Raw genomic sequence first — 25870 nt, forward strand, 5'->3', positions numbered from 1 at the left:
AGCTTTGCAGAAGATACAGAAGTTTATTGGGAAGTAAAGTGCTCAGTTTACAGACCAATACACTGATCACTGAAGAAGGCTTGCATAATTAACAGGTTCCTAATGAGACCAAAAACTGTACATAGCCTTTCTATGCAAAACCTTATTGCTAAGTGAAAAAAAAAAAAGGTGCTTAAATCTAAAATAATAAAAAAAAAAGAGATAATATCAATGTTCAGAACACTTGTCATGCAGCCACGTGCTCACTGCATGGCCATTGTCATACTCATGGGTACCCCATGGAAACTGTGCACTTCAAGATGAAGTTTGTTAGAAGTAACGACACGTTACAGATATACATCTTAACACATACAGCTGGGAATGGAAATTCACGTTCATAAAAAACAAATAAACACACATAGTACCAAGAAAGGCAAGTGCCATCTTCAGGAAAAAAAGCACAGCTGGCAGCCAACATGCCACAGGCTGAAACGTTGCTGGGCAAAGAATGCTGTGCCTCAATGCCTTCTATTGGAAACCAACATTTTAATTTCAGTGATGCACATAAAGTGCCTTCTATTTATCCTAGGAACCCAGCAAAACATGGCAAAAGAAAAAAACAACAACAACAACAAAAAAATATATATCTACACTTACTTAAAAAAAGAGATGCTGCTTTGCCTCTCGAAAAGTGTCAGCTTTTAAAAATGGTGTTTTTCTGGCAGAAAGCAGAAAGCCCACAGCCTTTCATTGGAATGCTTCAGCCAGAGCACAATTTGTCAAAAGCTTGCTGCCCTCATGAAACCACTCGAGTATGGAAACTGTAATAGATGTATGGAATCAGAATTCTGTCCAGGTAGATTTCGTCACATCTGGTTTCCATTCCACCTCTGCATTTTCATTTCTAAGGCCAACAGTCTCACTGTTGGTGACTTGAACCCGGCACGCTCTTAAAGTTCTGAAAATGCCTTATGAACAGAGTATTTATCTTACCCACCACACAGCCTTCCTTCAGTGGTCGGATCAGGATGACGACTTCATGCTGGGAAGCAGTGGTGTAGTTGGCTTGATGCTGGCTGAACAGCAAAGCCTGTGCTACACGTGGAGGTTATTTCCCCCATTTCCTCCGCCCCCATCAATGGCATCTGACTGCGAGGAGGATGGCCGGGAGCTCCTTGACCGAGGCTGCCCATTCAGTCCCAGTGGTGTTCCCAGACGATGGCTCATCTGAGATGCTGTGTCATCTGACTCCCACCTCTCCAACTCCTCCCGTACCAGCCGCTCCATCTGCTCCCTGTGGATCTCGTTGTCACGGCCCAGCCTTTCATCCTGAACAAACAGAGATACAAGATGGAAGTGTGGTGCCCGAACTACAGACCATTCAAAATCCTACTCAATGGGAATAAGAATCCTTTCCAATAGGAAATCCCTAAACTGCTCATTATTTTGTAGGCTAGCATCAAATCACAGCTGTTCTGTAGGAAACGGCATTCTTCCAGTAACGTAACTCCATCTTCACTTATGAAAGCATGGTTTGCATTACAGTATTTAGTATGCAAATCTATCTCCAGAAATGTAAAATATACTGCATTCCCTGGGTTCTGCCAGACCACTCCATGGACAACTCTCTACCCATCATAACAGACAAGGGATGAATGAGCTGCCTCAGCAGCTACTGAATGCCACCACTATCCTGGTCAGGGCATTAAAAGGTGATCTGTGGCCTCTGCACAACACAAGTCTTCTAGAAGATGGGTTCTCATATCCAAAACTTGCTTCACGTCTCTTGATAGAATCATAGAATCACTAAGGTTGGAAAAAGCCCTCTAAGATCATCCAGTTCAACCATCTACACATCCCCACCATGTCCACTAACCATGTCCCTCTGGGCCACATTTCTACAGTTCTCAAACACTTCCATAAACAGTGACTTCACCACTTCCCTGGGCACACAAAAACAAAACTCAAGATTGCTCAGCCAGAGCAAAGCCCCACAGCCTTACCATAACTCCTTTCAGCCTCCCACTCCAATCAGAAGAGAAAAAAGTACTAACACTAAATAATAAGCCATGCAGGTTGTGACCAGCAAGTGACAGCACAGGACAGAGCTGGGTTCACTGACCTCTGTCATTCCATCCAAGAGCCTTCCCAACACATCTCTCCTTTTCAGTTTGGCTCTCTCCATCGCTTCCAGCTTCACAATCACTGCATCAATCTTGGAGACGATGCTGCCAATAGAGTGCTCCATGCGATCCACCCGCCTCATGAGTCTGGGGGCAACAAGCAGTCATTTCAGATCATTAAAAACAAGAATTCAAGTCCTCATTAAACTTAGAAACCTCAGTATTTGACTTGTAAGAAAACAAGCCTTCTGATATGACAGTGACACAGCCATTTTCTGTCTTTTCAATGACCAGACTCAAAGCATTTTCTTTAGGCAAGTAAGAAACAGTTCCAACTGGTTCCCACAAACCTCTCTGAATTACAGGCAATTCAGATATGACTTGAAGCTATTAAATGGATTGACTTTAGCGCCTAGAAAAAGCATAACTTTTTTTTTATTTTCTGAATTATTTGATGAATATTTGGAGTTATAGGAAAGACTGCAACGTATCTTAAACAAAAATCCCACAAGCAAAAACCTTCACCCATGTACTTTTGCTCCTCCAGGAGGATTAACTTACACTTGGAACTCTTCATAGGACACTCCACTAGAGCTGCTGCCCCTCCTCCTCGAGCTGTGCCCACTGTCTTCATCTTCATCTTCCTCAGAGTCATCCAAGCTCCGGGAAAAGCTGCGGCTGCTCAGAGGACGTGGCAGAGAGCTCCTGTCCAGGTCAAGATCCTCCTTTATGAAAACACAAGACACAGATAGGAGAGGGGCAAAGGTTTTCACATGGGGCCAAGAGTGTTCAGGCCAAGGATCTTCTGCTCTCCACCAGGCACAGGAAGCAGATCCATCATTACTGATGGAGCTGATGGCAGGCTATTCCTATTGCCAAACTCACCCTTTCTTTCTCCAAGTCATCTCTCATCTGCTGGTGTTCATGCTCTGTCAGTTCCTGGTCCCCATCCTGATCGTATTTGGTAAATATTGCCTCAATCTCTGCATCAGTGTGGCCCTTTCTGAGAAGGCAGTAAAAACAAATCCATTACTTCTCATTTTTCAGGTGCAAAAACAACGTAGAAAAGCAATACATTCACAACAAACCTTTATATCAAGCCAAGATACAACTGAAACAGAAGTTGTCTTCATTTGTGTCAAAGGCATTGCAAAGACAAGAGAAACTTGTCTAAGACTCACTTCAAATGTTTGGACATACGATTCAAGATAGAAGTAACAGCTTTCTTACCCTTTTAGATCTTGCCGGAGTTCATCAAAATTAAGTTTTCCCCCACCTTGCCTCAAGCTTTCTGAAATGTCATCAACAGTGGTTTTCTTTAATTTAAGTTTGACCATGGCTTTGTTATAGCCCTAAAAGAAAAACAATGAAATTTCACATTTCACTTGCCATGTAGTGTTAACATGATGTTAAAAGACTTTTTAAAATTGCAGTTCCAAAGTTTAAAACTCTGAATTACTGGTCCACACCCAGTATGTGTTCAGTACAGCATCATACCCATGCCAGACAGCATGCACATACACATGCTTTTCCTAAATTGAAAGCTCTTCAGTCTCCCAACACATAACCCAAAATCTGACCCATCTCATTGCCAACAATTCAAAATTCTGTACACAAAGTGAACAGTGGTTTAGCTTTATCAATTTAGCACTTCTGCATGTACCTTGACAGACATATCCTATGTCACAGTCACTAGGCTGATCCCTTGATCAGCCTCATATTACTAGAATACTTTGTAAAGCAAAGTTTTCGGCTAAGTGGTTTACACTCAGTTCACACTCCTTTGTTTAACTAAGAGATGTGTGTATTCCCCAGCTGTTGCCAAGATACTACATTGCTTTATAGAATAGTGAGGAATGAGACATCAAACCAACAAAACACTACTTTTACCTTTCTGATAAGGTCAGACAGTTCCATTTCTGCCTTCTGTTGTGCCATATCCGATTTGACTTCAGAGTATGTGTCATTGATAATAGCCAAAAACATGTTCTGTTCATGAGAGAAATGAAAAGTCCACTTAAAATATCTCCACAAGTCCAAGTTCTACCAATTACATGACCTACTGTTGACTACTGCTTCTTCTCATCCCAAAGAGCAAATATAAAGCCTCGTGAAGTACGAGTGACATTATATAAATCATATATATATACACAATGAAATATATGATGACTGCTACACAATGCTAAGATTAGTATGAGGACAGTTCTGAAAGCAATGCCACCTGTTTTATTCTGTTGGCCCGTTACATCAAATGTGGATGCTGGTGATATGGCAGAAAAGGCTGAACCTTCCCACCAATATTCTGCTTGTTAAATGTTGTTGGTGACCAAACAGTGGATGTGAGCATAGTGAGGCTGTGGGTGGTGTGTTCCAGCAGTGGCAACAGCAGGTCACCCCTGCTAGTGCAGATTTTTCACAAGAATAGCATGCAGGCTCTTGTTCACTACTGGCAAAAATGTACAGCTAACAGTGAAATAACCTGAAAAAAGTGTTTTGTAGCTGAGATTTTGCTCTATAAACAGTGTTAATTCTGCTCTATCTGTTGTATTTTCCATTCAAACAAATAGGAGGCATTAATTTTAGAGCGACCTGTGCAAAATCCTGCATTAATGGTTGCTACCTTATCAAATGACACACCATTTTGGGAACACCAGAAAGTAGATTACCATATCATAATGCAACTTCCAAACTACATTCAGGGTAAAGGTGATGGGGCTTCTAACTTATATCAATGACTATTCTGTATCAACTAGTTTATGTCAAAACTATTTTACTTGGTGTCTTAGGCTTCTAAGAGGGAGGTTTTAAAAATGAAAAATTCTTCATAACAGTAATTAAAAAAAATACCAACAAACAACCACACAACGTGGAGTGCTATAAGAGAGTGACAACAACTACACAGTGCAAATCTATTTTAAAGGAATTAAAAAGTAAAGAGCGCAGTGGCAGACCACAAAAAGGTGAAGCCTGATATATTCACCCTAAGTAGCCACAGGAATCCAAGAACAAGAGATGAAAAAGTGATGATGTACCTAAAATCAACATGCCACCTACCCACCCCATGACAACAAAGGTGTACATACCAAAAGGATGAAGAACATAAAGAACACAAATGTAGTGAAATAAATTGGTCCCAAAATGCGATTAGCTTCTTCAACCTCTGTGAAGTTGAAGTCTCCCAAAATGATGCGGAACTGAGTAAATCTTAAAAAACAAAACACATCCAGGGGTTGAGAAAAACACTTTTGGAGCTGCTCAGGAGTTCTTGATCTATTTTACCATAATGGTCAGAATGAAGGGCAGCAAAGAGGTCTGCACAGCTGTAATATTTGCTCAGACATGGCAATAGTCAGCTTCCCAAACCCACCTCTAAGACCAGTAGAGCTTGCAGTGATACACAACACACAAAGTGCAACTAAAGAGGCCACTTCTGGCTTTTAGTCACAACAGTGAAGAAAAACAACCTGGTAAGTGCCTCAGTCGGACCAGATGGCTGTTAAAGGTGACAGACTCCATCTGGGAGCCAACCAACTAACCAGAATATCAGGAACAGAACATTACTAAGCACACGGTGACAGATATAAAGACAGTTTTTCCAACAAACTATAAAAAAAGTTTACATCTCTAAAAAGCAGCTGTCACTACTGCGCTACCAACAGTGAGATGCTTACAGCTCATCTCTGCAGGCAGATTGGTTTGGTCTCTGATGAGGCAATCAAATCCATTCACCACTGAGAACTGTTTTATTTTTTTACTTACATGCAGCCCTGGAAAGTGCTGAAGTCATCGATCTGAGCGCCGAAAACAAGATAGGCCAACTGAGCATATGCCAGAAAAATAATAAAAAACATAATTGCAAAGCCAACAACATCTTTGACGCAGCGAGACATGGTTGTGGACAACTGACTCATCGTTCTGTTGAAGTTAACAAATTTGAAAAGCTGTTAAAAGAAAAACAAAAAACAAAAACCAACAACCGTGAAGACAAGGAAGACAATTTCTATTCCCAACTGCTGTTCAGCTCTTTACATGTGAGATGTCTTAATGAATTGGATGGGGGACAAAGTCAGGTGATTCTCAATTAGAAATATATCACTTCCAAAAAACTACTAAGGCTTGAAATCTGAAGAAAAAAAACTGAGACAACTTCCACTTGCACTCTTGTTGGAAACCCTGGCTTCAGAGAAATAGTATCAAGCTGTTTCCAAGAGCATCTAGGAGAAAGTAGTATCCAATAAGAAGTAGCAAATCCTCAATATAGGAATGATGAAAATATTTCTTTACATACCTACACTGACAAAGAGCTGAATGCATCTTCTAGATTTAAACAAGGACTAAAGCAGAGAGAGAGAAAATGATAACCTTGTTTTCAATCTGCACAAAGTTACCTTTGTGCTCTCACTTTCTCCCACGCCTAACATTAGGAGAAGCATGAAAGTCAATGATATCAGGCAATGTTCGGAACACCGAACATGTATATCCTTTCTTTAGAATATGGGTATGTGTCTTGGCGTTACCTTAATCCAGACAAAGAACACAGTAACTGCAGCAATGTTGTTGAATTGTATTTGCCAATATGCCAAGGGCTCAAAATTGGGAAATGAGTTCTGATCTTCCAGCAGCTTCTTCAAGAGCACATCAATAGTTGATGTTCTGTAGATGCTAATTCCTATTGCTGCCACGGAAAGCTGAGTACAAAAGAAAAAAATGAAGACATGGAAGGTGATTAGGGTTTCAAAACAGCTCACGTAAGACTAGATTCAAACTAGAATTTTGGGGTAGATTGGGAAATGCATTTTACAATACGACTTTGACAACCCTAGGGTGAGAAAAATAGCCTGGGAGTAAAGGGATATAGGAGTCTCTTCCTTGTCACAACTGAAGAACAGAATCATGGTGAAACCTGGCGGGCTCAGAAAAATGAAGCTGTCATATGGAAGGAAGTGGAAGAAACAGGAAGAAAAAAGAAAAAAAAAAAGAAAAAAAAGGACTTGAACCTTAGATTTGTCCAAGACTAAAGGTACAGAATGGGAGTGGGACACGACCTACTTCAACTTTGCAGGCTTCAAATACCCTTGGTAAGAACAATTCAAGTCTGGATCATATAGCTTTAAATTCAAAGCTCAGATATTCAGCTACACTGAGATTATTGGTGAAAGCAGTGTCATTAATGTCCCCCCCAGTGTGAGTTTCTGAAAGCAGTGTTGGACTTACAATAAAGATTACCTACCACAATGATAAGTATATCCAGACAGTTCCAGAGACTTCTGAAGTAGTGAAGTCTGTGAATGTGGATTTCTAAGACCTCTTCCACCATATAGTACAGAATGAAAAGGCAAAACACCATTTCACAGGCTGCCAGAAAGAAATCCAAAGTGGAGATATAGTGAATCAGCTTCACTGGCTGAAACTGCCAGGACGTAAGAAGGCCTCCAGTTGCTGGAAATTCCACTAACAACCTGGAATTTAAAAAGGCAAAGAAATTAAAGACATTTAAAGACTGTCTGCATCTCTATCTGCTTCATGCTCTGCAAGCTGAACACTGTCAGTGCTCCTGTTTGTACCTTACAATGCAGAATAGGTTGATATTTGCATTGTAGACCGAGAAATCAATGAAAGCTGCTCTTGTCCCTCTGTCCAACCATAGGTTCTTCTTAAGGCTGGCAATCTGCACAGCTGTCACTTCCCTGGTCCGTGAGAGGTCTTGGTAATAACCAGCCCCACTGTACGTGGCCAGCAAACCCCAGTGGCTGCTCCCGTTCAGGTCCTTCTCATTGGTGTACGTCCAACTGGTTCCAGAAGGAGTGAGACAGTGCATGTTAGTTCTTCCACTTTCAAGTTACAGTCAACAGAACAAACAAGACCTGGCCAAAAAACCCACACATTTGGGCAGGGTGGTCCTGTGTGGAGCCAGGATTTGGACTCCATGATCCTTTTGGTTCCCTTCCAATTCAGGATATTTTATGATTCTATGATCCTTAGGAGCTGTCTTATTTAGAATCATAGGATCATTAAGGTTGGAAAAGACCACTAAGATCACCTAGTCCAACCACCAAAGGGTTTTAAGGGTTACTTGCAAGAACTTTTCATTTTTGTGCCCTGGGGAAAGAACCTACAACACAACAGAATGCAAACAGTAGGACAGGTGACAAGTATATTAACTACGAAAATGGAATGCATTGCTCTGCTTATACAGAATTTCTCTTCTCTTGGGGAAGCTATGAAAAAGTGGTATTGATGTAGCTGTGTTTCACCTCCCAAACCCTTTCCAATGTAATCCACACACTGTCTTACAAGAGAGGTAGAACTTCTTCCATATTTCAGCCAGCAAAGATGACCCAGCAACCCTAACACTCAACCAGCATTCTGTAGCTGGTTTTACAAACAGAACCTATAGCAATTCTAGAGCTGCCCCGTGAAGTGAGTGACTTTCTGTACCACTCAGCATAATCTGGGTCAGACAAAAAACATATTTAGTTGTGTACAAAAGTACTACATACGCTGTTCCATTTCGAAGCCCAAAAGGTGCAGTATCTTCATTGGCCACAGAATAGACATCGTAGCAGTCTTTGATTTCATCTTTTAAATCTTCAGGTATCGAGCACGAACCATTCCTCACTTTGAGCTGCCGAATGCGGGGTACACCTAGGAGCAGGTTCTCATAATAAATGAAGCTTTTGTTTTCTGCTATGGTTTTGTTGTTGTACCACATATCCCAGTAGAGACCATCCAGCAGAGGGCCTTCCGTGAACTATGAAGGAAGACAGAAATTCAGTTTGCATGTTGCCAGCACTGTTTTCATACATCAATTCAACAGCAAGGTAACAACTTGCTTCTAATATTACCTTCCAGAAGTCGTCCATTGTGGACAATGTTTTGAAGTCTGTTTTCTCCATTTTGGATACAGGTGTTTCCAGGAAAAGCTGCGACATAACCCTTGTGTAATAATACATGCTGGAACTCACTGTCCCATACGTCACTGCACATGGTTTGGCAAGGGGTGAGAAGAAAAAGATGGAGTAGTTTTGAATACATCAGATTGTACTTTTATAGATTCTGCACCAAAAAGACTAAGATCAGAACAAAATCCATACCAGGCAGTCAATTTTCTGTGATTACAGTATTAATGCTTCTACAAAAAAACAACCTCAAGAACCACAAAGGCTGGACTCAGCAGCTGAAGAGAGGCATCCAGCGCCATTTTAGGTGTCCTGAGAGCTGGGATGACCCCAGACACTGGAAGATCCATATCCTGTTCAGGCCAAAATGGATGACAACATGTGACACTGCCAGTGATATGAGCTGTCAGTGGTTAGACAACAAAACTCCACTGCAGATGTGAGAATCATGGCACAGAAAGTAACGACTGCATGCTGCTTCTGTTCCTCATTCTGGGCCAAGCATGAGGCTGAGGACGACAGAGCATAAATTATAAAATGACATACAAATCCAAGCTGGGCTGGGAGAGCAGTCTCTGGCACTGATGCCTCTACTGCCTATAAATTCTTAACAACAATTCAGGGTTAAAACTCAGAGAAGCTTGGAAGATCAGGTCTACAGCAAACAACTTTCAACAGTACTGACAAACTTTGAGAAGTATTTTATTACAGGGAAGAAAATGTGTTTTCCTGAGCAACCAGAGAAGGACTATTTTTAATAAACTCCTCCGTGGCATGTTGCAAGTGTGATTTGATTGCATAATACCTTGATTCCCCCTACACATGCTTTCTCAAAAATACAACAGTACAAGGAATGCTAACAGCACTTAGCCAGCACTGGAAAGCAACCTCCTAAGGTTCACCACAGACCTGTTTGCTCCACAGTTATTGCTTAAGCATAAAACTAAAAGGATCACACTTAAAACATAGCTAAAGACTTAGCAGCATCTGTAACCACTGATGTACTGCATATGTCACCAAAAATATTTCCTATAGCAAAACAGCCTGTAAGCAAACTTCTTCCACTGAAGACAAATTTGTTTTCATAGAATCGTGTTCAAGTCCCCTCTGCTATGCCCCTCCCAGTGGCAGGGCCTCAGGTATACCTTATACTCCCTTGTCCATAAACCTGAACCAAAATTCTCAGGCAGGAAACAAACGTGACAGTTAGTACATAATCATTTGTGCGATCCGCCACCAAAACAGTCGAGCTGTGTCAAACTGAATAATGTTTGTGGTTTGGGTTTTTTTTATTTATTCATGTTGTAGGAATTCTGCTCTGGACAAGCAAGGCACTTGCTCTCAGACTACTAACACTGTTTGTGGTTTGGGTTTTTCTCAGTGTAAAGTCTTCTTTAAAAATAAAAATGGCACCTTGTCCTGTTATATCTGGTCACAAAGACAACTCAGTAGTCACTGGCACTGTAGGTATTCAGAACCAAACTGCCCATGCTAAAGACTGGGGGCTTGAAACCCATCAGCTTTCCAGAGAAACACAAAATTAATGCATGCAGGTTTTGTTGCTAGGTTCCCTAGTGACCAAATCAAACATCACAGTATGTTGTACTTGGCACTGTCTTCCCGACTGTTATGCAAATGGGCACAGAATCTCAAGCAACAATCCAACTACAAAATCAAGAAAAAGAAATAACTCAAAATATTTTTGAGTTCATTCATTATTCTCCCACTTCCCTGGAGCACTCTGGATTCACAAGCAAGTGGTGCAGAAGTGCATGAGTTAAGGCTGGGTGGTACTTACAGACACACAGCACCACAAGGAAGATCACATACGTAATCAGCTCTCGCAAAACACTTCTCAGGTATCTCTCTCTGCTGGTGTTGCTTTCTTCCATCAGCCTTGTGCCCCACAGACCTGGCAAGAAAAACATACATAGTTTATATATGCAGGTGTCTGATTCTGGATACCCAATGACATAGCCAATGGTACACTCAGTGGGACACCTTGACTAATGAGCCAAGCAGCTTTGAAATCTTCACTAGTGTAATGTCTGAAAATACTTTTGGATAAGTGAAAATGCACATTCCATATCAGAACTTATTTAGAAATTTTAATTAATCAAAGAACAGAAAGGTATGTCAGTCAAACAACTTTAGCTTCACTGCGTTATACTTGGCATTCCCAAAAATGCAGCTGAAGAGAACTTATGGGACAGTGGTCAGTCCTACCAAAAGGAGAACAGGAAAGTAGAAGGATCTTTTAAATGGAGTTGATATCAGAAATAGCTGTGTGAGAATGAAAAGCAGTTGGTAATTTCCATCCTTATATCCGGTGCCTAATACGAACCAGAACAAAGCTGGGAACAGCTGCCGACATTCAGCCAAGAGCTGCTGCTGTAGCTGCTGCTTCTTTATTGAGAAGCTATTTTGTTGAGCCTAAATACAGCAAGGTAATTTATCTAAGTTTATGACAAGAGAAAAATGCATCTGAAAATAGAAGTTCTCTACTACCAAACTCCCACCCTTTTAAATTGCCTGTCTTATAAAACATCTTCACCTCCCCAGAGGATGGAAGCAAAGTAAACTCAGCATTCCTGGAAAAAAAAATAAAATTGATCTATCAAACACACCACAGTGATTAGAAGCCAAAGGAACATCAACAAGGAGCAGACAATACAAGCTTTGCACCAATAACCTTCATGCTGATCTCTGGTCATATCCCTGGACTGGCTAATCACATCCTTCAATAACATCAGCCCCCCAAAGAACGTTTTTAAAGCTGTTCTTTGAGGCTAAGTCTGAAAATGTTCAGATAAGGACTGCAGCTCTACTAAACAAAGTGCCAAATCCTAACCATGAGGTCATCCTGGTAGACAGAAACACAAAACCAAGAACATTCAGAGTCACTATTAACTCAGAAGTCCACAAATTCGGCCTTCAGTATAGCAGTACGTTGCACTAGCAACCCTCATAATAAAAGCATGAAAACATTACAGAAGAGAGGAAGAACAGGCTGGAACAGCCAGCAAGCAAGCTGGCAAGCGTGCTGAGTCCCAGCCGTCAGCACATTACTCACCAATAAGAAATGCAGTGAAAAGAAAGCTTGCAAGCTCCATTTCTGTCTTGGTAGAAAATAGCTGCAAGTCATCAGTGAGCAGAAAGATGCATACAAGACAATAAAAATAAAAATAAATAATAATAATACAAAAAAAACCACCAATAAAAATCCAACACCAGAGCTCAAACAATGATCTTTCCATTAAACAACCTCTACATTTGCCTGGGAGCCACCTGGAAGCACTCACCAGTAGACATGTTTTTAGAGGACATACACAGTATTTTTCTTCTTGCATTACTTGAATTTTGTCCTAGGTGCACCTAAATACATAGTGGTAGCAAACAGTGCTGGATTCAAGTTGACATCTTCTGTCAGCACCAAAAACATTGCTTCTAGCCTTGAATGAGAATTTCCACTTTATTTCCTATATAAACTTGCTATTCCTCAACTTTTTGACTTTACATATATACAAATTGTATGTGTGTGTGAGTATATATAATATAAGCATTCAATGTAAAGGGAGAACAGGTTAAGGAGAAGAGATGGAGGAGGTGGAATGATGAATAGAAATGAAGAAAAGAAAAATGTGAAAAGGAAAAGCAAAGTAGAAGGGATGAAGAAGAGAACGAGAAGGGACAGAGAGGCAAAAGTGAAGGAACAGAAGGGAAGGTGGAGTGGAGATGGGGAGGAGAAGCGAAGGACAAGGAATGGAGATGGGAAGAAGAAGAGAAGGAATGAAAAAAGGATGGAGAAGGAAAAAGGAAAGAATGGAGAAGGGAAGTAGAAGGGATGGAAGAATTGAAATACCAAATAAAAATGAAGAAAAGAATAAGATGTGAAAAAACTGGTGGAGAAGGAGCGGATATATTAAGGAGAAAGGGAATGAAGAAAAGAATGAGAAAGGAAGGATAAGGAACAGAAAAATAAAGGAAACAGGAAGGAGAGAGAAGAAGGGATAGAGGAGCTGGGAAGGAGACAGAGAAAGTAATGAAGAAAACTATGGGAACGAGACATGAAGAAGAAGGAACAGAGAAAGGGAGGAACAAAGAAAAGAATGGGAAAGGAATATACACACATATACACACACGCATACCTTTATATTGATACATCCAATTTATAAGGTATAGAATGCATTAATTTATTTTTATGAAAAGCTCTGAAAGTACTCAGCAGTTGGGCAGAGAGAATTATAGCTGTCCCACACCACACACAGTGAGGAAAACAAGCCCAGGTAGGCACTGCTAACTGATCTGCCTACTGAGAAGTTCAGGTGCTAGTGGAAAGTGAGGAACATAGCCTTGGGCAAAGGCAAAGACTGATCCTCCTAGAAGAACAAAGGCAACAAAACCACGTAACATTCAAAAAGAGGTTCACACTCTTTCCTCCGCTACTATCAGAGCCAGTACTAATTCAATTCAGTACAAATTGGATGATTTTTATCACAGTGAATGAATGACTGAAAAGGACATTTGATATTTCCACTTAACAATAACCAGGAAAAATTTTTGAGACAACCTCCACGTACACAACTTCATACTGACGCACGTGATGACACAGTAACCCTGGGAGGTGGAGTACAGCTCTCATGGGAAGACTGCCTTTCCAGCCTGGTTCTGGAAACAGACCCTAATCTCATCCATCAACACTAATGAGGACTGAATGACTTCCCTTAAAAAAGGTGAACAGCCATGACCAGGCAGCTAGGATGGCTGCTGAGGAGATCTGCAGAAGAGGGATTAAGGCTGCTTCATGGGCACCGACACCAGAATTCAAAGAGAATCTCCAAAGATGGGAAAATGAAAGACAGATAATTGTATGCAGTCAAGTTTCTATTCACTTGCTAGCTCCTGCTACAGGCTCCCTGACCACTGCAGATTTATTCCATTTTTCTTGCTGTTAGTTGTGAAGTATGCCATTGAATATCTCTCAGCTGCTGAGCAGCAATCAGTCTATCCATACTACCACCATCTGTGATATCCAAAGGATTATCCTTTGCATTCTTGCATTGCAAGAAAAAAAATCACAGAATCATAAAATCATTAAGGTTGGAAAGATCACTAGGATCATCTAGTCCAAACGTCAGCCCATGCCTGTGACCACCCTAGACCACATCCCTCAGTGTCACATCTGCCTCTTTCGTGAACACCCCCAGGGACAGTGACTGCACCACCTCCCTGAGCAGCCTGTGCCACCACTCCTGAGAAGAAATTGTTCCTAATATCCAACCTGAACCACCCCTGGTGCAACTTGAGGCCATCACCTCTCATCCTATCACTGGTACCTGGGAGAAGAGGCCAGTTCACCACAACCTCCTTTCAGAAAGTTGTAGGTGGTTTCTCCAGAGCCTCCTCTTCTGAGACCGAACCATCCCACAAGATGCACTTTAACAACACTTTCAGAGTAGCACGCATTTGATTAATAGGCTTTCATCCAGCAGCAGAAAGAGAACCACATCACCTGAAAGTATGTGGGATGCTACCACGCCAGGGATGGTCCTCATCCTTCAGCCTGAAAGCAGAAATCAAATGTTCGAGTGATGGATGGGCACCAGCCCTCCAAGCGCTTCTTCCAGCCACAGATGCTCTAGACATATAGCTTTTCTCCTGGGTGTTCTGCTCTCTTTGTTGTAAAGTGACTTATTTATTGCAACGCTTTCTGACACATAGCTCCGCCAAGCCACGACCCCCGCAAGCCGTCAGCACCCAGGTAAACCACCACAACGAAAGCAACTCACTTCTGAACGCGCACGACAACCAAGAAAGCGCTGGAGACAGCCCAACTCAAAACCCCGGCTTAAAACCAAGCGCTTCTGGCCACGCCACGCAGTGACTTGAGGAAAGCTCATCTCACCTCGCAGCCGCCGAGCCAGCCGCTTGGCCCAAGCGCTGCGGAGCGGCGCGGAGCCCTCGGGAGGCCCCGTGGGGCGGCCCCGCACCTCCGCCGGGATCCGCCGCTGCCTCCGTCCGCTGCCCACCGTGGAAGGAGCGGCCGCGGGGCCGCCCCACTCCGCGTCCATCTCCAGCGCCGGCCCCGCCGCCACCGCTCCCTCCTCCTCCTCGGGCTCGAAGCCCGGGTTGTCGCGGCTCCAGGCGGACAGCGGAGGGGACGGCGGGCAGCAGCCGGTCCGAGCCGCCTCCCCGAGCCGCCCCAGCTCCAGCTGCTCCCGCCCGCGGGCCGCCATCGCCCGGCGCTGGGCCGCCCCTTCCCCGCCCTCGGGGCCGGCCCGGAAAGCCCGGGGCACGGTGGGAGAGGGGGTCGGGCCGCCCTGCTGCCTCCCGCCCCTTTCCCCTCCTCGGGGCCGTCCCGCTGGAAGAAGTGTTTTTGCGCTGAGAGCGCGGGGAGAGGGTGGGAATTGCATCCGACGTAAGGGAGGTAAGGGGTACAAAGCTCCCGGCACGGCTCGGAGGTTTTTGTGTTTTTATTTCAATCCGGTTACAAAATATACACAGGAGCAGCAGGACGCGCAGCATCCCCGAAGGCAGCGATCGCCCCGTCTCGGTGCGGCTCAATGGCACCACGGTGCCTCGACCTAAGCACCGCCAAACGCTACTCATTTACAAACACACGCCGCGATGGCTCTCCTCCCTCCCCAAAGCTCTGCGCTTTGTACAGAAATCACAAAAAAGAATAAAAAAAAAAAGCAACGCATAGATTCCCCTTAACGGGTGACCTCATTGTTTTCAATGCTGTGGCGGTCTTCGGCATCCTCAGCGCTCTCTAGCGTTTGGTTGCTGGTGTCGGCGGCGGGCACGCTGCCCTGGCTCTCCGTGCTGTCCATCCCAGCACTGGCTTTGCTGTCACCTCCGTCCACTTCAGGGCTGTCAAATCTTGGCCGGCTGTCGTTCTCCACGCTCGGGTGCTGGGCCAGCTTGCGGCTGTCCTGTTCGTGGCTCTTCTTGGGCCACCAGAGGCCTGCTGGCTGGCTGTCCCCAACCTCCTCCGTGGCATCATCCTCGATGAGCTGCATTGCACAGAGGGGAAATGGAGAGCATCAGCAGCTGAACATGAGCCAGCAGCACGCCCAGGTGGCCAAGAAGGCCAGCGGCACCCTGGCTTGGTGCAGCCAGCAGCAGCATGCTGGAGGAAGGAGATCATCCCTCTGGACTCAGCTCTGGTGAGGCCACATCTTGAGTACTGTGTTCTCACTACACACCAAGGTCCTGGAGCATGTCCAGAGAAGGGCTACAGAGCTGTGCAGGACCTGGAGCACAAGTCTTACAGGGAGCAGCTGAGGGAACTGGGAAGGTTCAGTCTGAAGAAGAGGATGCTCAGGGAAGAACTTAAGGCTCACAGCAACTCCCTGAAGGAGGCTGTGGCAAGGAGGTGGTGGTCAGCCTCTTCTCCCAGGTAACAGCAATAGGATGAGAGGGAATGGCTTGGCGACCTTAGAGGTCTGTCTCATCCTTAATGGTTCTATGATAAACTCCCTCTTCTCATCCTCACCATCCTTCCCAATAACCCAGGTGCTGCTGCACCCTACTCACCTTCTTGGCAGCTTTGTGGAGCTTGCTTGCCTTCACCATGTGGGCCTTGGCTCTGAACCCATATGCCACACTGTCACCCCGGCCTGCGTTGTCCCCACGGTTGAAAGGTGTAACGGGTGCCTCTGTGGGGAAGCCTGTGATAACTTCATCAGACTCATCAGTGTCATTGGAATCATTGTTGTCATCATCATCATCATCATCCATGGCCTCTTGGCTCTTGCTAGGGATGTCAGGAAAGTCCTGGAAAGCATTTAGCATGCATTAGGCAAATCCAAAGTATTTTACTGTACGTTGCAGAGGGGTTGGACCATATGGCCTTTAAAGATCCCTTAACTCAAGAGGTTCTGTGATTCTGAGGTGCGCTGCGCTGAGCAGAGTCCCTCTGGTAACTCATTGCTTAAATGCTGCTGCAGACCTCAGTGTGTAAATTGCTCTCGATCAGCTTCATTCTACCCAAAGCCTTACATTATTTAGAGGGAGGTGTTACTACAAGAGCTGCATTTGGGTGAGGGAAGTGAGTGCTTCTATGCACTGGCTGCCATCCAGAAGACTTACCGGCTGTTCTGGGACATCAGCATTTTCTTCTGAAGAGTAATGAGTCTGAAAGTAACAGAAAGCTCACTGTTAGCACACACAGTAGAGCTGGGAAACAAGGTTGCTATTCTTTAAGCCCTCAGTCCTAAATCTCAGCTCTGGGAGATATTGTGCTTTCTCCCTGTAAGCTGACTATACCTGCTGAAGTGAAGCCAGGTCATTCTGCAACTGCTGCAGGTGCTCCTGAGACTGAGAATCCACATGATCCTGGTGGTATCTGTGTGCAAGATGGCTCCTGGGGTCCTGCAGGAGAAGAAGGGAGGTTTTAATGTGACAAAGAAGCACAGCAGAGCTGATGGCATCACACCACCTCAGATGGCACAGGTGTGGCAGAGCAGCACAGGATACATCCTCATCCATTCACTGCCATAGATAGAAGGCTGGGAACAAGGCACCATATCCCAAATGAACATTAGACTCAAGCACTGCTTTATTAAAGACAACAGATAGAATGGTAAAAAAAAAAAAAAAAAAAAAAAAAAAAAAAAAAAAAAAAAGGAGCTTACGTGTTTTTCTTCAGAGCTGGCAGAAATGGCATGCTGCTTCGATTTGCTCACCTTGAAGGGAGGAAAGAGAAAAAGCATTTGTGAGCATTAATTTGTTGCTGCTAACATACCCAGAAAACTTACGTGATTGCTAACACACATTTAGAATTTACTCACTGGCCATGCAGAAGCGATGCTGATAAAGCACAAGCAAAGAAGTGTCACCTTCATCATGATGTTTTACCTGGAAAAGTTTGGAACAGGGAGTCAGCAAGATCAAATATCCAAAACAAAACAAACAAACAAACAAAAAACAACCACAAAAACCCAAGGCTTTGCTTTCTTTTGTTTTTGTTTTTTGCTGTGCTAAGAGCAGATTTCTGACAAGGATTCAGCCTACCCTTGATGATCTCATTCCTCCATCCTCACAGCTAGCTGGTTTTATGATGCTTAGAAACTGAACAGCTGTAAGAATTCCAACTCAGGTTTCTTTTTCAGTTACTTTAAAACTAGTTTTCAGAATTATTAACTAGAATGACTGTAAATTAAGTTCACATGCTGCATTTATGGCCAGACCTTCCTTTCACCCTGCAGACATTTGACCATAGCAACCTCCATTTCTAAGCAAGAGTGAAAGACCTGCCCACAATGCAGAGAGAAGCCTTCAGGGCTGTCAGTGACCTCCTGACATCCATTAGAACACAGATGTAAAACTGTGATTTTAACAGTGACACCTGGCCTCACTTAAGCAACAACCTTCCTCCTAAAAGCAGAAGTATTCCCACAGAAAAACATCAAATGTCTGTCCCCAGAGCATTGAGTTTTGCAGCCCAGTGCCCCCTGGACATAAGCTATGTACAGAATGGCACACAGCATGTGAAAAAGCGAAAAATTACCTTTCCTGTGCTGGAGAAGTCAGCTGCTCAAAGAGGCTCCGGCAATCCCAGCTGCAGCTCCTACTTGTCCCTGACTGCCTGGCATCTGCGCCCGCGGGGAATTTAAACCCTGTCCCCGAGAGCAGCCACCAATCCCTGCACAGCGGAACAAGCTGAGGTCATGAGGATGTTGGCCACCATCCTGCCCACGTTCTCCTCCACTTCCTCTTTGGCTTTGTGGCTTCTGAAGCAAACAAAAGCTACTCTATGGTTAAAACATTACTTATGGGCAAGATCATTAACCAGCAGGTCTGCTGAATGCACAGCTGTTGGTAGCGTGTAGGAGGGCTTTGGGGCATATCCGTCCTCCTTTTGCAAGGAGTCAGAGCCCGGTTCCCAGAAACCCTTCACACCCTGTTCAGTAAGGGGTAGGTATTCAGTAATGTGTCATGTCTGCTGCACAAGGAGTGCCAAGAGTATTGGGAATGAAGGGACATTGTAGGAGGAAATTCTGTCTGCTCCTGAGCTCTGACAATGGGCAGGGGGTCTGTTGTAGCTGTGCCTTGCCTGGATCTCGGGGCCACACCTGCTTCGTCCATGACATGCTGAAAGTGTCACAGAGAAACACAGAATAGTTAAATTTGGAAAAGACCAGTAAGATCACCAAGTCCAATTCCAACCCAACCCTACCATGCCTGCTAACCATGCTCCTCAGTGCAGCATCCCCACAGTTCTTGAACACCTCCAGGCAATGTGACTAGGCCTCCTCCCTGGACAGCCTGTTCAAGATCCTCTTTCCCTCAGTGTATCTATAAAACTGCAATGAGGTGTGTCATTAAAGCACAGAAAATCTTTCCATGAAGTCCTTTAGAAGGCAAAGTGTTCATGGCTATCTTAAAGCTGCATTTTTGATCATTGAACCCCAAAATGTTTCAGACAAAGCCAACCCACCCCAACCCCCTGCCATGGGCTGATTGCCACCCACCAGCTCTGGCTGCCCAGGGCTCCATCCTACCTGATCTTGAGTACCTCCAGAAATGGAGCAACCACAGTGTACCTGGCTACTGATTTTGTAGCTTTGGATGATGTTCACTTTGTGAAAGAATGAATGACTGTTTGTCCTTAATTGCACGAAATAAGTACCTTGTCACAGCCACTACCACCAGACATCCTGTACTTAATAAAATTTTATTGTCTCTATCAGGAGAAATAGACCCGAGTTCGCTCAGTGACTGCCTATCGCATAGACCTATCTAATGACATTTCTGTCCTGAGAATAGCAACAGTTTAACTCAGTGTCCATAGCAATACAAGCAAACAGCCTAGGAGGAAAACTGGTCCACCACTAGCACATCAACAACTGTTCTACATGTCCATAAACCCACATGAATGAGGACCGTCAGTTTTCATCTTTGGAGCAGCATGAGACCATTGTTACTACCTCAGGGAACATTCTCAGGAACACAGATTTCCTGAGGATTTAGATGGATTCTGTCACAGAATCAGTGAGGTTGGAAAAGACCAGTACGATCATCTAGTCCAACCATCTTAGTGCTTCTGGAAGGCAGAGCTCTTACTGAAGCTCCTAAATAAAGACGCAGTCTTCCAGCTGCAGGCAGAAATTTTCACTTGAGCATTAGGCAGTACGGAATATGCCAAGATAAGCATACATTGATAGCACTCAGTGTCTGCTTCAAAAGGGCACTGTTCTTCCCCCCTGGAGACATGATGTGGCCCAGGGGAGCTGTTTCTAGCTGACTACTGATGTTTCCACTCACTGGGACATGGCAGTGATACTGAGCACTATTGCCAGAGCAGGAGGGCTGTTTTGCAAGAGCTGAGGAATAATATCCATGCTTAGCAGTAATTCACAAACAGGACGTGAAGTGACAGTTGTTACTAAAGAGCTTAATTTTATGCAAGATCAGCTGGTGCACAGATGTAGTAAATTTAGCACTTGTCTCATGTCCCTCATTATGTGGTTATTCATCCTGTAAATTGTTTTGCCCTGCCGAGAAATTCCTGTGCCTTGGCAAGAGGCAATGCTCCTCATTTTCCCAGTGATAAGGAACGAGCAGAGCAGAAAGGGGACTTTCACCATTTCCACTTCTGACATTGAAATGCCCAATTCTGGAAAGCAGGGGAACAGCAGGATCATAGAAAAATTGAAGTTGGAAAAGATCTCTAAGATCATCCAATCCAACCACCAAGCCATCCGCCCCGTGTCCACTGAACACGTCCCTTGGTGCCACATCCACACAGCTCTTAGCACCTCCAGGGATGGTGACACCACCAACTCCCTGGGCAGCCTGTGCCACTGCCCCATGACTCCTTCTAAGAAACAATTGTTCCTAATATCCAACTTGATCTACCCTTGATCCGCATTTGGACAAGTGAGAGTGCACTGCATTTTGAGTTTCAGGGCTATTGGGGTTTGTGATATGTAATCTGTTGCTGGCAAGTGAAGCTTTCCTTTCGATGTCCTGTTAAATCCTGAGCTCATGGTAAGGGAAAGCCCTGCCCGTGTTGCCCCATCCTACAGTAGAGCCAAACCCACTGCAGGTGTACATCAGCCTCCCATGTGTTTGGTCATCCCACAGCTGTCAGCACTCTGGGTGCCGTTCAGCCTGGCTCTGGTATTTGCCATGGATTCCACTTAGCACACAAGGGGTAGAGCAATTCCAATTGCACTATGAGGCAACAGAGCAGCATCCTCAACAGAGAGCACTGAGGGGAACTTAACTATGCACACAGCTTTGCAGAAGACTGCTTTTTGCACGAAGCTTTGCAAAATGCATAGTGACTAGTTGTTTCCCCCTCCCCTGCCATCTCAGCATCCCCGTTTCCTATTCCCGTGGCAAAATTTCCTACTCCAAGAGGAGGGCACACAAGTGGAAAGATCTGCATGCGTAGAACAAGTGTGGAAAGAAATACATCGCCTTGTTTTACCTTGTGAAATAGCTGGAAAGTCACCCGACTCCTGTGACACAGAAGCACAGGCAGCAGAACAGCTTGCAGCACTTTTTGCACCCTGCATGAACCCTGCAGTCACATTTCCACGTGCTCAGGCAGAAAAGAGCCCTGAAAATCTCGCTGCCAGTTCCAGAGGCAAGCATTTTGTAGGGCACCTTGTCCCAGGCAGAGGCTGGAGCAGAATGGATGAGTAGCATCATAGAATCATTAAGGCTGGAAAGACCACTAAGATCATCTAGTCCAACTGTCAGACTGTCCCCACCATGCCCACTAACCATGTCCCTTGGTGCCACATATTCCCCCTTCTTGAACACCTCCAGGGACTGTGACTCAATCACCTTTGTTGGCAGCCTGTGCCTCACCACTCTTTCTGAGAAGAAATTGTTCCTAATATCCAACCTGAACCTCCGCTGGTGCAACTTGAGGTCATTCCCACTTATCCTGTTGCTGATACCTGGGAGAAGATACTGACTTCCACCTCATCACAACCTCCTTTCAGACAGCTGCAGAAAGCTATAAGGTCTCCCCTGGACCTCCTCTTCTCCAGTCTGAACTACTCCAGGTCCCTCAGCTGCTTCTCCATAAGACCCTTATGTGCTCCAGAACCTCTACAGCTACATTGCCCTTCTCTGAACACACTCCAGGGCCTTGATATCTTTCTTGTAGTGAGGAGTTCAACACTGAACACAGCACGCAAGGTGTGGCCTCACCAGAACTTAGCTCAGAGAGACAATCACCTCCCTACTTCTGCTGGCTGCACTATTTGTAACACAAGCCGGGATGCTGCTGGCCTTCTTGGCTACCTGGGCACCCTGCTGACTCATGTTCAGCCAAGCATCGACCAACACACGAAGAACTCTTCCTCTATGCAGCCCTCCCGCCTTTATACCCCAAGCTCATAGTGATACATGGGGTTGCTGTGACCAAAATGCAGCACCTGGCACTTGATCTTGATGAATCTCATACAATTGGCTTCAGCCCATTGATCTTGCCTGTCCAGACCCCTCTGGAGGGCCTTCCTACCCTTAGGTCAACTCTTCCTTCCCAATTGCCCATCTGCAGTACCTCAAGGATAACTTGTCTGACTATTAAAAGCAGAAGAAGGCACTGAGAACCTCAGTCTTTTCCTTGTCCTCAGTGATAATATGTTCCCCACAATGTTCACTGAAAATGGGAGAGTTGACCTCCCTCTTGCTGTTAATATATATTTGTATAACCACTTTTCATTATCTTTAACAATAGTGGCCAGATGAAGTTCTTGCCAGTCTTAGGCCTTTCTAATTTGAGTTGGAGCAGCGCCGGGCAGGAGAGCAGCCCACATACCTATGGCTGCCTGCACACAGGACCTCTTGTCTGCAGTCTGCTCCTCCAGCTCCAGGAGAGCTTTGATATGGCACAGGGCTGCTGGGATCAGTTATGACCCCACCGCTCAACCTGAACCCAGACCCAGCCATGGCTGTATACCACAAACCACCTTGCTTTTGTACAAGTTTCATGTTGTTGTTTTTTTTTATGAGTGGTTTTCATGACTTCTGCTCCAGGACTGGAGTGGGGACGGATGCAGCACTGAGTCAGCATGAAAACAAATATCTCCCCCGGGGTGCTGCATGCCTGGAGTGGGAGGACAAACCCAGCTGTGGGCATGGCAGGGGGAAATTAGAGAGCTGGGCACCTGGTCTGGGGAGGAAGCAGCCTGATCTGATTTTGTGGGGGAACCAAACACTGGCAGACTGGGTCAAGGCACAGGAAAGTGGCACAGCATGGCTCACAGCATGACAGCACTGATGCTTTGAGTTCTGGTCCCCTTCTGTGCCTCCCAGTGCCTTTGGAAGGGAGGGTGTTTTGGAGAAGGAAAGAAGATAATCACATCCAGATTTAGGAAATAACATTTTGCACATAATTCATAGTGGCTACCTAGAAAGATTGTTGGTTGAGTTTGCAGCTATAAATTTGGCAGAATAAATGGCAAACTGTGGTTGGCATATGGATGCAAAGCAGGAAGTGAGCTGTAGCTATACATTAACTAGAGGAAAGGAGAGCCTAAGAAACTTGGTTAATGAGCAGGCTGGAAAACAAACAGCAAGAAGGGGCAGCCAGCTCTGGAGAAACATACGCGCGACATCAGAGATTTGCATTAGGAGCACTGGGGTCAATAAATAACAACCCAGAACTGCAGGTTGCTCACTGAAGCTTGCTTATCACCAAGAAGTCAGATGACTTCTCTTCACAAATGGAAAATGTGAGCACAGAGGATGACACACAGTTTTGGGAAGAAGCTTCCATTCCGTATGGAGAAACTCCATCTGCTAGACCCAAAATAGCTGATGTTGAAACGCAGCCTATGTTGCAGCCAAGTGATCGACCAGGCAACAGGAGAAGGGAGGGCTGGATTGGGAGCAAGGCTGGTAGGCATGGCACAGGTTCCCCAGGGCAGCGGTGATGGCCCCAGGCTGTTGGAGTTCAAGGAGATTTTGGTCAGTGCCATCAGACATAGGGTTTGGATATAGGGTGGTGCTGTGTGGGGCCAGGAGTTGTGGATCCCTTCCAACTCAGGATATTCTGTGATTCTACTCCTATAGCACTGCTATGCTGGGCCATGGGCACAGGTACAGAAACACACACAGAGTTAATGTGTGACACCCCCTCACTGCACCTAATGAAATTCTGGAGATCTGAGTCACACGGAAGTAATAAAATAAATGGAAAAAAAAACAAAAACAAACATTCTGGATGTGTGCAGTGTCAGAAGTCCTAATGCAAATAACCCAGGCTCCCTGCTTGAGGCTTGAGATGGAAAGAGGAGGGCTGGATAACAAAGAATTTCCATCAGAGGTAACTACAGATAAAGCACAGTAGCTTCCTGGCAGCTATCTCAGGAGGATGGTCAGACTTTCCTTCTACCTGCCATCTACTTACCATGATATTAAAACAAGAGGTTCAAATCACTTTCAGCACAGGTAACTTAGATTGGATATCAGGAGGAAGATTTTTACAGTCTGGGTGGCAAGGCACAGGCTGCCCAGAGGGTTGGTGGATGCCCCATCCCTTGAGACATTCAGGGCCAGGCTGGAGGGGGCTCTGAGCACCTGATGTAGCTGCAGGTGTCTCTGTTCACTGCAGGGGAGTTGTGCTAGGTGGCTTTTAAGGGTCCCTTCTGATGCAAACAATTCTATGTTAATATTAATTTTGTCCCTGCGTGGGCCCACTCTTTCAGTGCTGCTGTACAGGGTAAACTTGTCCTTGCTGATCGTGCACTTATCAGTCCCATGTAAGATTTAAAAAAGGATCACTGTTGACACTTCACTTTGCCCTCCAATTGCCAGCTCCTGGCTCAGCCTACACATCAGACATGGCAGTGATGCCTGAGAGAAGCTCAAATCTCACCCCCTAACCCACAGCTATGCCCACACTTCTCTTAACACACCGATTTCCCATCAGCTGCTACTCTCCAGGAAATCTTGATCCACACAGAACCTGCCCTAACGAGTGTGGAGGGGAGAAATGGGGCTTTCCAAAGCAAACAGCAGGCGGTTGGCTTGTTTGTGTTTTTCTTTCAGCGCAGTAATCTCTTGCAGGACAGTCTAGGAAAGCAGAGAAACGTGTCTTCTGTGAAATGTAATTAACATGGTGATCTTCCTGTCACAAGGTATAATTGCAAATAGAACCCGAAGCACAAGAATGGGGCTATTTTGAGCCATGGGTTGTGCATTTCAAAACACTGCAATGGGTTTGGTTTGTAACACTGAAGAAGGACAGACGTCTCTCTGCCTTCCTGTTTAGGGCAGCGGTCTGGGACGGGCTGCCACAACCTATAATGACAGCTGGCCTGCTGCTCCTTTCTCCCTGTCTATAAATGCAGTTCTCCAAAGAGTAAACATATGCTGCAACACGCATGTGCTTGTGAGCCTCTGCTGGACATGACAAACCCCGTTCTGATCTCAGGTAGTTGTAAAACCCACGTGCAAACACTGCTCCCCACAGCCCTCACATGGACGTGTCTGCATGCGCGGCAATGTGGGATGTTCCCACAGGATTCTAGAAATCTCAGCCCACAGAGCTGAAAAAGCAACCACCACTTCCTACCTCATTCCCTGAAGGTGCTACAGACATTACAGCTGAACTCTCTGATGTGCCTGTCTTGTGTCCAGAAACCCTCCTGGGAGGAGTTTTTTGGTGGGGATGATGCAAAGCAATCCACAGTATGGGGAGCAAAGAGGTGGCAATATTACCTGCAGATATCCAGGCCTCACCTGGAGTACTGTATCCAGTTCTGGGCACCCTGGTACAAAAAATACTGGAATGTCCTTGAAAGAGTCCAGCGGAGGGCTACAAAGATCATAAAGGGCGTGGAACACCTCTCTTGCGAGGAGAGGCTGAGAAACCCGGGTCTGTTCTGCCTTTAA

At 45.0% G+C, this 25870-nt stretch overlaps 2 protein-coding genes across 2 annotated transcripts; both read right to left on the reverse strand.

Moving 5' to 3' along the window:
- Positions 1 to 612: 612 nt before the first annotated feature.
- PKD2 (polycystin 2, transient receptor potential cation channel) lies at positions 613 to 15253 on the reverse strand. Its single transcript, XM_065736626.1, has 15 exons — positions 14907 to 15253; positions 10800 to 10913; positions 8948 to 9081; positions 8603 to 8853; positions 7667 to 7891; positions 7333 to 7561; positions 6620 to 6790; positions 5862 to 6043; positions 5186 to 5306; positions 3993 to 4091; positions 3333 to 3454; positions 2988 to 3105; positions 2664 to 2827; positions 2102 to 2249; positions 613 to 1308 (listed from the first exon to the last, which is right to left on the reverse strand). The coding sequence occupies exons 1-15, from the start codon at positions 15235 to 15237 to the stop codon at positions 1075 to 1077; spliced, it is 2643 nt and encodes an 880-aa protein (XP_065592698.1). The 5' UTR covers positions 15238 to 15253; the 3' UTR covers positions 613 to 1074.
- Positions 15254 to 15459: 206 nt separating this feature from the next.
- Positions 15460 to 18620, reverse strand: SPP1 (secreted phosphoprotein 1). The gene is made up of 7 exons (XM_065736636.1): positions 18516 to 18620; positions 17797 to 17863; positions 17641 to 17691; positions 17273 to 17377; positions 17096 to 17140; positions 16541 to 16780; positions 15460 to 16017 (listed from the first exon to the last, which is right to left on the reverse strand). The coding sequence occupies exons 2-7, from the start codon at positions 17851 to 17853 to the stop codon at positions 15715 to 15717; spliced, it is 801 nt and encodes a 266-aa protein (XP_065592708.1). The 5' UTR covers positions 17854 to 17863; positions 18516 to 18620; the 3' UTR covers positions 15460 to 15714.
- Between the last annotated feature and the right edge of the window lie 7250 nt (positions 18621 to 25870).

The sequence above is a fragment of the Cyrtonyx montezumae genome, unplaced genomic scaffold, assembly GCF_038088225.1.
Source record: "Cyrtonyx montezumae isolate F1298 unplaced genomic scaffold, pur_monq_1.0 scaffold_2, whole genome shotgun sequence".
NCBI classification, from domain to species: Eukaryota; Metazoa; Chordata; class Aves; order Galliformes; family Odontophoridae; genus Cyrtonyx; species Cyrtonyx montezumae.